Source organism: Phyllopteryx taeniolatus, chromosome 15 (genome assembly GCF_024500385.1).
Source record: "Phyllopteryx taeniolatus isolate TA_2022b chromosome 15, UOR_Ptae_1.2, whole genome shotgun sequence".
NCBI lineage: Eukaryota > Metazoa > Chordata > Actinopteri > Syngnathiformes > Syngnathidae > Phyllopteryx > Phyllopteryx taeniolatus.
In genome coordinates, this window is record NC_084516.1 from 12,450,187 (window position 1) to 12,460,438 (window position 10,252).

At 42.3% G+C, this 10,252-nt stretch overlaps 1 protein-coding gene across 3 annotated transcripts; it reads left to right on the plus strand.

Annotated features, from left to right (window-relative positions):
- The first annotated feature begins 378 nt into the window (after window positions 1–378).
- Window positions 379–9,957, plus strand: nrarpa (NOTCH regulated ankyrin repeat protein a). Of its 3 annotated transcripts, XR_009792132.1 has the most exons (4): window positions 379–545; window positions 704–1,373; window positions 4,689–4,791; window positions 7,317–9,957. XR_009792132.1 is itself a non-coding variant. In XM_061800005.1 (2 exons), the coding sequence occupies exon 2, from the start codon at window positions 978–980 to the stop codon at window positions 1,314–1,316; it is 339 nt and encodes a 112-aa protein (XP_061655989.1). In that variant the 5' UTR covers window positions 382–545; window positions 704–977; the 3' UTR covers window positions 1,317–3,834. The 3 variants fall into 3 exon arrangements, 1 of the variants encoding a protein (XP_061655989.1); XR_009792131.1 differs by lacking the exon at window positions 4,689–4,791 and having other exon boundaries at window positions 7,317–9,951; XM_061800005.1 differs by lacking the exons at window positions 4,689–4,791; window positions 7,317–9,957 and having other exon boundaries at window positions 382–545; window positions 704–3,834.
- Window positions 9,958–10,252: the final 295 nt, after the last annotated feature.

The window sequence follows — 10,252 nt, forward strand, 5'->3', positions numbered from 1 at the left end:
GTTAGATGTTTTATTAGAAATTATTGTTTTCTCATCTGTATTGACATGGTGTTCTAAAGAAATCATAGTGACGACTTTTATTAGTATCACTAGGTAGATGTATGGAAGAGACACCCGTATGGTGTAATAGTCGTAATATTAGGATGTTTTACACGACTTCCAATTGTCAAAACCATAATGATGGATCGATGGATGAGTCCTCGTAGAACATGACAGCGAGTAACATTTGGAGGGGGGCACCCTCAGACACACGAAGACCACGCCTCCCCCCTTCCAGAGCCGGCATCAGCCTATAGCCTCCCCGGATTTCTGCCCATTCCTCCACATTAGTGCCCCCCCCCCCCCCCTGTATTGTCATGCAAATATAGGACGCGTAAAATATTCCCTCAGAGCGCAGCCACCAGCCATCCAGAGCGAGCGCACGGAGGACGCAGCAGGACCGCAGCGGACCGCACGCTGGTGGATTTGTATCTTTTTTTTTTTTTTTTTTTTTTTTTTTTTTTTTTTAAATTTAAGTCGGCGTTCCGGACCCGTCCGTCCGACAGGTAAGCGTGAAAGAACTATTGGGAACCCAACATGTCAGTGCGTAAAACCATTACGCACGCCTTTGGATGTGATGGAATGCAGTCCCGTGTCTGATCCGACTTTCCGACTTTGTGCGTGCGTGTGTGCGTGTGTGCGTGTGTCCCGCTTTTCCATGCAGACTCTCGCATGAACAGCGGACGTGGACGTGGGAGAACCAAAGAGGGAGAGTGATCCTTGGTGTCCCTATATACCGCATCATCTGCCGCTGCTAGGAAACTGTACAGAACCCCGCACCACCACTCCACGCAGCGCACAGGATCATCTACATTGAGGATCTGTGTGTTTTCACTCCTTTTTTGGGGATATACAAACAATTGTGGCCAAGCGCGAGAGCCTTTTTAGACAGGATTACTCCCCTTTCCCTTCCCTTCTCCTCGTCCTCCGACGTAGCCATGAGCCAGGCGGACGTGTCCACGTGCTCGGCACCGCAGAGGGTGTTCCAGGAGGCGGTGAAGAAGGGCAACACCAAGGAGCTGCACTCGCTGCTGCAGAACATGACGAACTGCGAGTTCAACGTCAACTCGTTCGGACCCGAGGGCCAGACGGCGCTGCACCAGTCCGTCATCGACGGCAACCTGGAGCTGGTCAAGCTGCTGGTCAAGTTCGGCGCGGACATCCGGCTCGCTAACCGGGAGGGCTGGAGCGCCCTGCACATCGCCGCCTTCGGGGGCCACCAGGACATTGTGCTATACCTCATCACCAAGGCCAAGTACTCATCTGGGGCCCGGTGATCGCTCTCTCCCAGCCTCCCTTCCTTCTTCCTTCTCACTCTCTCTGCTGTGTGTCAGGTAAAAACAAACAAAAAAAATGGCAACAACAACAAAATCTCCTCTCCGTTGTCTCCTTCATGTGCCAAACATCAATAGGGCTGCATTGGAATCTTTCAATAACACACACTTGGTTTGTTGGTACTAAAGCAGGGGTGGGGGACAGTTTTGCTATCAGTCCTCCTTGGTGCTTTACTAAATTCATGACAATATGATTATTATTGGATATTCTTCAAATGCTCTTGGCAGCCTGCTAAAGGGTCCGCAAACTGTAGGTTGCCCACCCCTGTCCTAAAAGCTTTCCTCTTGAATGTGTCTACTATAGATGGGGCGTTCCACTCACTGTTTAGATCCCCCCCATCTTCAATAATACTCACTATTGTCCACTAAAACAACCATTTAACTTTAAAGTGAAATAGGGCACTTGATGCTGGAATATTTGAAAGGGAAGACACACAACGCAAGTAAAGACAGATATATATTTTTTGTTTCGAGCTCAAAGAACAGCATTATGGCTATCTGACATGCTTTTTTTGTTTAACTGTCATGATATAACAACAAATGGCTTCATTGGGGTCTTGAAGTACTGTACACCATAGCTTTACATTGTTTCTGTCATTGTTTGAAGAGAGATACAAAACATTCAACTTGCCATCATCCACGCTGGTGTCCAATTTTTTCAAGCCAGTCTGCCAATGGTTGTGTTGTTACTTTAAAAAAAAAAACAGCTGCTTTGTTTTTTTTTAAAGAAAATTGAAAAGAAAAGTAAAAAAAAAAAAAATTGGAATCACTTTATAAACTCATTTCAGTATTCTATTAACATCCTCACTGTGAAAGCAGGCTGTTTTTTTTAATTATTTTTGTTGTATTTATGAAGGTACATTTTGATTGAAAAAAGAGAAAAATATTCTTTAAATGTAAGAGGGTGACTAAAGCTGCTTCATTAAAAAAAAAAAAAACAAACAAACAAAAAAAAACTGTCCCATGTAGAGGTATCCCCTCTGTGTGTGCCCCCTATTCCCTAATCCCCTCCTCCTTTCCCACCCCTCCCATCAGGATTGGTTGCCTTTTGCCAGCTACCTCGACTTTTAAAGTATTCTCATGTTGTGCTTATGCCAGTATGTTGTGTGTTTTTGCTCCCCTTCCACTCCCCCAAAAGATCCTGCATCCTCATTTGGGACAGTTTATTTGACACTACAACCAAACCAGTTCAGACAAGCTAAAAGCATCAGTGTGCCTTTCTGCGATCTCTGCCTTTTTTTTTTTTTTTTTGATGGGGTTTAAGGGGTATATTTCCAGTCAAGACAACATGTGGAATGGCTTCTTAATGCAGGGAGTTTGAATTGCACAAATACGTGGAGCCTTGAGCAGCTCTTGGCTTTGGATGGAATACTTACTACTACTGACTTTTTGAACAAAGAAAAAACAAAAAAATACACAGACATTACAAATCACAACACGTGGCATTTGCAGGACTCACAAAGAAAATACTTTAAGTTGCCTGCTGCGTTAAAAAAATGGAGAAAAAAAAGTCATGGCACCCTAACATTTGAATCAATGCTGCTTGTATTTTGTCATAGTTATTTTTTCTTTTCAAAGGCTTCACAGCAGCTTCATGGGAAGGGTGTGTGTTCTTTGAAAGTGTGTGCTTCTTACGAGGCCCAGAAAAACACGTGCACACAAACAAAAACAAGCACCAGTAAACTGAAGCGATTGGATTGGTATCAGGCAACACATGAAATATGCATCGCTTGTCTTAAACTTGATATTTCTTTTGTTTTTATTAATTCTTTTGATTTCAATATTGCACTGATGACTGTTGTTGAAGTTGGCTTTTTATTTGCCAACATTTAAGAATTTTTTTCTGGATAGGAAAAAAAAATCAAACACAGCAAAATACTATTGTATGAATATATGCTCCAGGTGATAAATGTGCATGCATGTTACTTGGTGGGAATGTGTTTTTTCCAGCAAAGAATAGTGTGTTTGTGTGTGTGTGTGTGTGTGTGTGTCAACGCTGATGATGATGATGATGATGATGATGATGATGATAAAACTTGGGGCACTTTCTTTTCTGAAGTGCTGTCTTCCTGTTTTTTTGTGAAAGGGGAATAATACATTTGATGGTAAGATCATTGTAACATGATTAAAAATTGCACGGTTGTGTGGTTGTCGGGCTTATCAGGGTCATAACATTTATGACGTAATGAGCTAGCCACCGGAGTGGTGTACATGATATGTGTGTTGTTCTTTTTTTTAACGTGAAGAAAAGTGCTGAGTTTGTCCTTTTTTTTGGAACAAGTTGTGTTTCTGTATTTTTTGCTTAATTTCAAGCAAGAGGAAACCGCTGAGTTTGCTTTTCCAGAATTTTATTTTGAATGTTTGTAACACTGTGATGATGACGTGATGTCACGTGGAGATGAGTGCTGTATTATTTTTGTACGTTTGTGTACAAGCCAGTAAAGAAAATATTAAACTCCAAGTTTTCAGTGTATACATCTTTGTGTTGTCACGCATATGCAAAAGTACATACACAGTCTGCATTTTCCAGAGAAAGTTGTTGAAGCCCCCCACCTTCACACACACACACACACCATCCTTTCGCTCTTTTCCCTCCTTGTCTTCCAACCAAGTCGGGCCCAACCCGGATCGCCATTCGTTTCTTTGTCATTCATCTGGCCTCATCCTTTCACTGCTGGCATAAAAGGGCCTGGTGCATTGTGGGTAGGCTCCGCTTAAAGAAGGCTTCCCCTCCCTTGTGTGTGTTTTGGGAGAGCTGGTTTTATGTTACCCACACATACATCCCCTTGTGTGCCCCATCAAGGTTCTGCACTTAACTAAGCCTTTCAATCATTGTTTGAATTGTTCATTCGTTATAAAACAATACGTTTGGAGCATTCGCATGTAACATTACTGAACAAAAATATAAATGAACACTTTATTTTTCGCTCCCGTTTTTCATGAGCTAAACTCAAAGATCTAAGATGTTTTCTGTGTACACAAAAGCCCTATTTCTCTCTAATGTTCACAAACATATTGCAAGGATATGTACACAATTCCTGGAAGCTGAAAATTCTTGCAACGCCAGCAAGCTCCCTGGATATGTCACCAATTGGGCATGTTTGGGATGCTTTAGAACGGCTTACACGAAAGCATGTTCCAGTTCTTGCCAGTTATGAACCAGCAACTTTGCACAACCATTGAAGAGGAGTGGACCAACATTGAACATTCTCCAGGCCACGATCAACAACCTGATCAAATTTATGTGAAGGGGATGTGTTGTACTGCTTGAGTCACACCACATACTGATACTAATAATTCCTTTCCACTACAAAGAAACAGCACGGCTTATACTGCATTGAAAGCATCGGACAGACTGAGACACGCTAACAAACAACAACAGTGGAGGCCAACCAGTGTACCTCCTACTTGCCAACCGGTAAGTAGTCACTTTTTACTCAAGAAGAGATTGGGGGCAGCCAGGAAACCGACCACAAAGTGGAGACTGTGAGGTATGAATATCCATTTCACAGCTGTACTCGCTATTAATGCTTTTCCATTGGCAAAACAAAGTTCAACACATATCCTAATGTAACTCTGGATGCTGCAGTATTGCACTCCGGAGTCTCCACTTTGCTGCTGCACTGCCCTCAGTCAAATACAGTCTCATACAAGAAGTAAACACAGAAGACCCTCATTCTACCCCAATGTTGTTGCTTGTTAGCATGTCTCTTTCAACTTCTGACTGATGCGTTCACTGCGGCGCAGTTTTTGCAATTTCTCACGGTACTAGTTGAAGTGGAAAACCGAGGACAAACGCAGCATACTACTGCAGTGTGCAGGACTAGCACACGGCAACAGGGTTTTTTAATGTTAGCATGTGTGTTTATTTTGGTCCTTTCTACTGTAGTTATATATACACAACCACAGAGGTGGCAAATGTACTCCCACTCTAAACTTAAGTAGAAGATACTTCTGTTCAAAAAAAAAAGATTGGTAAAAAGTAAAAGTACTGATTCAAATCTTTTACTGAAAAAAAAAATATATATATAAAAAGTACACAAAATTTACTTTGGTCCAAAAGTCAAACTGAATTAGGTGGCATAGTCGAGTTTGCATGTTCTCCCCGTGCCTATGTAGGTTTTTGTCCAGGCACTCCCACATACCCAAAAACATGCATGATAGGTTGAGTGAAAACTCTAAATTGCCCTTAGGTGTGAATGTGTGCACGAATGGTTATTTGTTTATATGTGCCCTGCGATTGGCTGGTGACCAGTTCATGGTGTATCCCGGCTCTCGGCCGAAGATAGCTAGGATAGGCTCCAGCACGCCTGCGACCCTTGTGAGGATAAAGCGGTACAGGAAATGGATGGATGGATTATAGACAATACCAGTTTTGATAACTTGTCGCAATGGGGGGGGAGGGGGGATGGGGGGTGACCCTCTCTTCACACAAAATAGATCACCACTTTATTAGCTTGTGTGTTTGTTTGGAGGGGGAAAAAGTCACTGGAGATGCTGTCAAAGAATTGACTGATGAAAAACTGAAAAAATACAATACTTCTCCAAAACTCTTGTGTCATATTCTTTAAAGCTCCGGGTTCATGTTCCCCTATGTCACTACTGTCCTCATTTTTTTCCACCTTATTAGTCCCCAAGATATCAATCAATCAATCAATCAATCAATCAATCAATCTATCTATATTGACTTTCCTATGTCGTATCGTCATCTGCGGAGGTTAAAAAAATAACGTCTATTTTGAGAAAGTAAGGAATAGAAAATAAAGATGCCTGTTTTCAAATGACGCGAGTAAAGTAAAACGACATCAGAAAAATAAATACTCAAGTGAAGTACAGACACCTGAGAAAACTACTTAAATGCAGTAAAGAAGTATTTATACTTTGTTACTTCCCACCACTGGCGAGCAGCAGTGGTTATGTCACCCATATGGTATGTTGTTGGCTTGCTCCACTTGGAATCCTGACTGAACAGGTATTGCAAATAGTACTTGATTTTGTCATACTAAAAGGGGCATGGTATTGATGGATTTGAAACAAGGTAGCTGAGGGTGTGAAGTGTAGCACCATTGTTTTTTCAAAAAAACATCAGTGTTAAAATTCCGTGACGTGGGGAAAAAAACCCCAACATGACAAAGCGTCATTCTACACGCTGAACCTGTTAGTGATGTAACACTTGAGTGGGTGTTGACAGACTTAAATGCAAACGTTACGTCAAGAGCCTCAGCAATGCGACTTTGCGGCCTGAGAACTTTCTGTTTAACATCGTTAACAGTCAGCGGTGGATAGACATATGCCCACCACATTGTTTGATCCGGCCTCCCATGCAATTCCAAAAATAAATAAACTTTGGTGGAACGGTTTTAGAAGACCAAAACATCCATCCATTTTCTACACCACTTGTCCTCATTAAGGTTGTACGTGAGCTGTAGCCTATCCTTTGGGCAAGAGGCGGGATATATCCTAGACTGATTGCCAGTCCATCGCAGGGAAAATATACAGTATAGTCAAACAACCATTTATACTCACATTAACACTCACAGACAGTTTAGAGTCTTCAACGTACATGTTTTTGGAATGTGGGAGGAAGCCAGAGTAACCATAGAAACCCCACAGTCGAACATGGGACCACTCAGCTGTGAGGCAGACATGTTAATCACTACCTCACCATGCTGCCGCCCGAAAACCAAACAAACGCTCATAATAATCATTTGATCCGTTTAGGAAGGCTCCCGAAAGGCTTTATAAGAACTGAAAGTGTTTTACGTATTACAGGGAGAGTGCAGGACATCCCCAGCGATTTTAAGGCTGCTTGACCTGCAGATGAACCTTATACATGCACCCTGCATCTCTTCTGAGTTCTGCATCTCTCTGCGATACAGGTACATAAATGCAGGAAAGTTGGTGTGTTTTGACACACACTCTCTCTCTCTTTCTCTCTTGCAGGATGTTTTCGTTGAGCTGGGCTCCCATTGTTCACATAGCGACTTGGCTGGCCTCCCACAGCCACTGGTTGCTGCTGTGGCTGCTATCGACCCCCCCAAGCCCCCCAATGGCTTCTTCATGCGCCTCCTGTGTGAGCCAGACAGACAACGCAAAGAATCTTGGGAGAGGAGAACCAGCTGAAAGTAAATAAACAGATCGACGGGGGTGAGCCCAGCGTCGCAGAGTGCTTGTATTGTCCCTTGGCTACCGGCATTAGATAAATGGAGTTAAATGGCGGGCCATGCTTTTCGTAACAGGCTTTACCCAACTTAATCCACCTTTTGAAGACCCTGTAAAGTAATTTCTGTGTTTTGTTTCTAAATACATTAAATATTTTTGAAGATACTTGCTGAAAACATGTGCCAAGACTGAGAACAATTTAGTATTCAGTGGTTGAGATACAGTATAACGTTAAACTCTTTCACCATTTTGGTTGATGGTATTTTTAGGGCAGGGCTAAAAACAAGCCCAAGTATGCACTTGGGCTTTCTGGCATTAGTCACCCCTGCCCCACCATATAAGTGCTGAGCGCCGTCATTCCATCAGTGGCTATTTGGCGCAATTGCGAGTTACTTAGTAATGCAGTTTTTCAAAGTTGCTAAAACACATTTCTTGAAACCTCCACCCATTTTCTCAAAACCTTAAACACAAATTCAAAAATTCAAACTACATTCACAAAAACCCAAACTCTTCGATCACAATCGAACTATCAACTCAAAACCAGTTATCCTGTGTTTAAAACCAAACAATGTGTTTCGATCATACACGCAGCGAGTCAAAAATATATTCACCATAGAAGAGCGACCTTCAGTTAAAATTTGGAGGGGTCCGGTTGCAAGGGATTTGTTTTGTTCACATTTTGCTGCCAGTTTTTATAACTTTGCAACACAAGTGTACTGTATCACACAGTGAAGTCTATTTAGTGACTGAGAATTTGTTTCAGGTTTTGCAAAAAAGAGCAGATGCGTTTTGCAAATTGAGTTTAAGCTTAAGCACATGAAAAGCTATTGTGGCCAGATAGCTGGCCCTGTGAGGGGAATTTGAAATCTGATTGATTATAAAAACACTCCCATTGATAATGTAGTCTAAGTTACTTCGGCAAGCATTACTAATTTTGAAGGCCGTGGGCAGATAGACTAACATGGCAACACAGAGGCTAAAATCTGATTGGCCCAAAAAAAATCTGACATACACATACTGTACGCTACTGGAAACAGTCCAGCCAAGAGAAACGCTATGAAAAAAAGAGAATGGAGTGTTGGAAATAAATGAATACAATTCCTCGGTGGCCATGACGGTCCACCGCTGGTGAGATGGATCCTGCCGCAGCAGCTGCAAACAAGTGTGTGATAATCTTCAGTGTCATTGTTGGGCCCCCTCATAAAATATTCATAGTCGTGCTCAGAGCGTCTCACATGATAAGTGTAACATGCAAATGAACACTCAATTTCTCATTTTCCAACGGCGCCCGTTCAACTTTGTAAAGCTCAGTCCCGGCTTTAATGGCGCGTTCCTCCGCGTCACTTCCTCAGAGTCACTGACGGTTAGTACGATAGCGCTTAAATGCGGTTTGTGAAATAGTGGAAGAGTGAAGTGAAGAGCCACAAAGAGGAATTTAAAGAATGCCTTTCTCAAAGCTTCGGTTGCATCCACGTTATTAGGTGACACAGCAATCTAATCTAATGAGAGCTCATGATGATTGTGACATGGATTTGTCAAAATATCCAAAACGCAAGATTTTTTTTCCCCCCACATTTTCATAATGGGTGTTGTGTGTAGATTGGAATAAATCTATTTTGAAATAAGGCTGTAACATAATGCAAACGTTGGGAAAAAGTGAAGAGCCCTGAATACTTTTCAGATGCACTGTACTGTTGGGCCAAGGACGGGTCTGGCTTTTGTTTTTTGTCTTGAGTTTGTTGTCACATTTCTGTGGGGCCAATTATATATTACTCGTGCACTCACTGTCGTAGTCTCGCCACGCTGCACTATTTGCATATCTGTTGTTGACCAATACTGGCCACTCATGCCAGAGTAGCATCTGCACCACTTGCACACTGACCGAGGAGTATCTGCAACATTTGCACAATCAACATTGTCCGAGATTATCGCACTATTAGTCACTTTAAACTGCATACATTCCTTGAAGTCTCGGCGCCCTTTGCACAATGATCATTGCACCGGACTATTGCTATATTAGTCATTCAAACTGCTCTAAGTTCTAGAGCACTGATTCCCAGCCAGTGTGCCGTGGGAAATTAGTAATTTTACTTAATTGCTCCAAAAAAAATTATTTACAAGAAATAATGTATCTTTTATCATCTATTTATGCCAGTGGGGCATAGTCACAGAGAGAACAAATAAATGCTCTTCTATTAGATGGCGGGAAGTACATACAGTGATTAATGCATCCACTTTGTGACATTTTTGTTTGTTGGTATGCTGTGAGATTTTTCAACAGTAAAATATGTGCCATAGCTCCATAAAGGTTTAAAAATCACTGTGCTAGAGGACTCTGCATCTTTTTGTACAATTGTCAAAAAAAATAAAAAATTAATTATTTGTACCGGCATTACCAGATAACTAGCAACCCTTTACTGCTCAGTGACTGTTTTGGTCAATGTCTTTATGTCTCAAGTGTTCTCTCTCAATTGACTGCCTGTTGTCGTACTAGAGCGGCTCCAATTACCGGAGACAAATTCCTTCTGTGGCGGCACGGTGGGCGACTGGTTAGAGCGTCAGCCTCACAGTTCTGAGGACCGGGGTTCAATCCCCGGCCCAGCCTGTGTGGAGTTTGCATGTTCTCCCCGTGCCTGCTTGGGTTTTCTCCGGGCACTCCGGTTTCCTCCCACATCCCAAAAACATGCATGAATTGGAGACTCGAAATTGCCCGTAGG

Excerpts from the sequence above, each read along its gene's own strand:
- nrarpa (XM_061800005.1), top strand. The coding sequence starts at position 978 with ATGAGCCAGGCGGACGTGTCCACGTGCTCGGCACCGCAGAGGGTGTTC.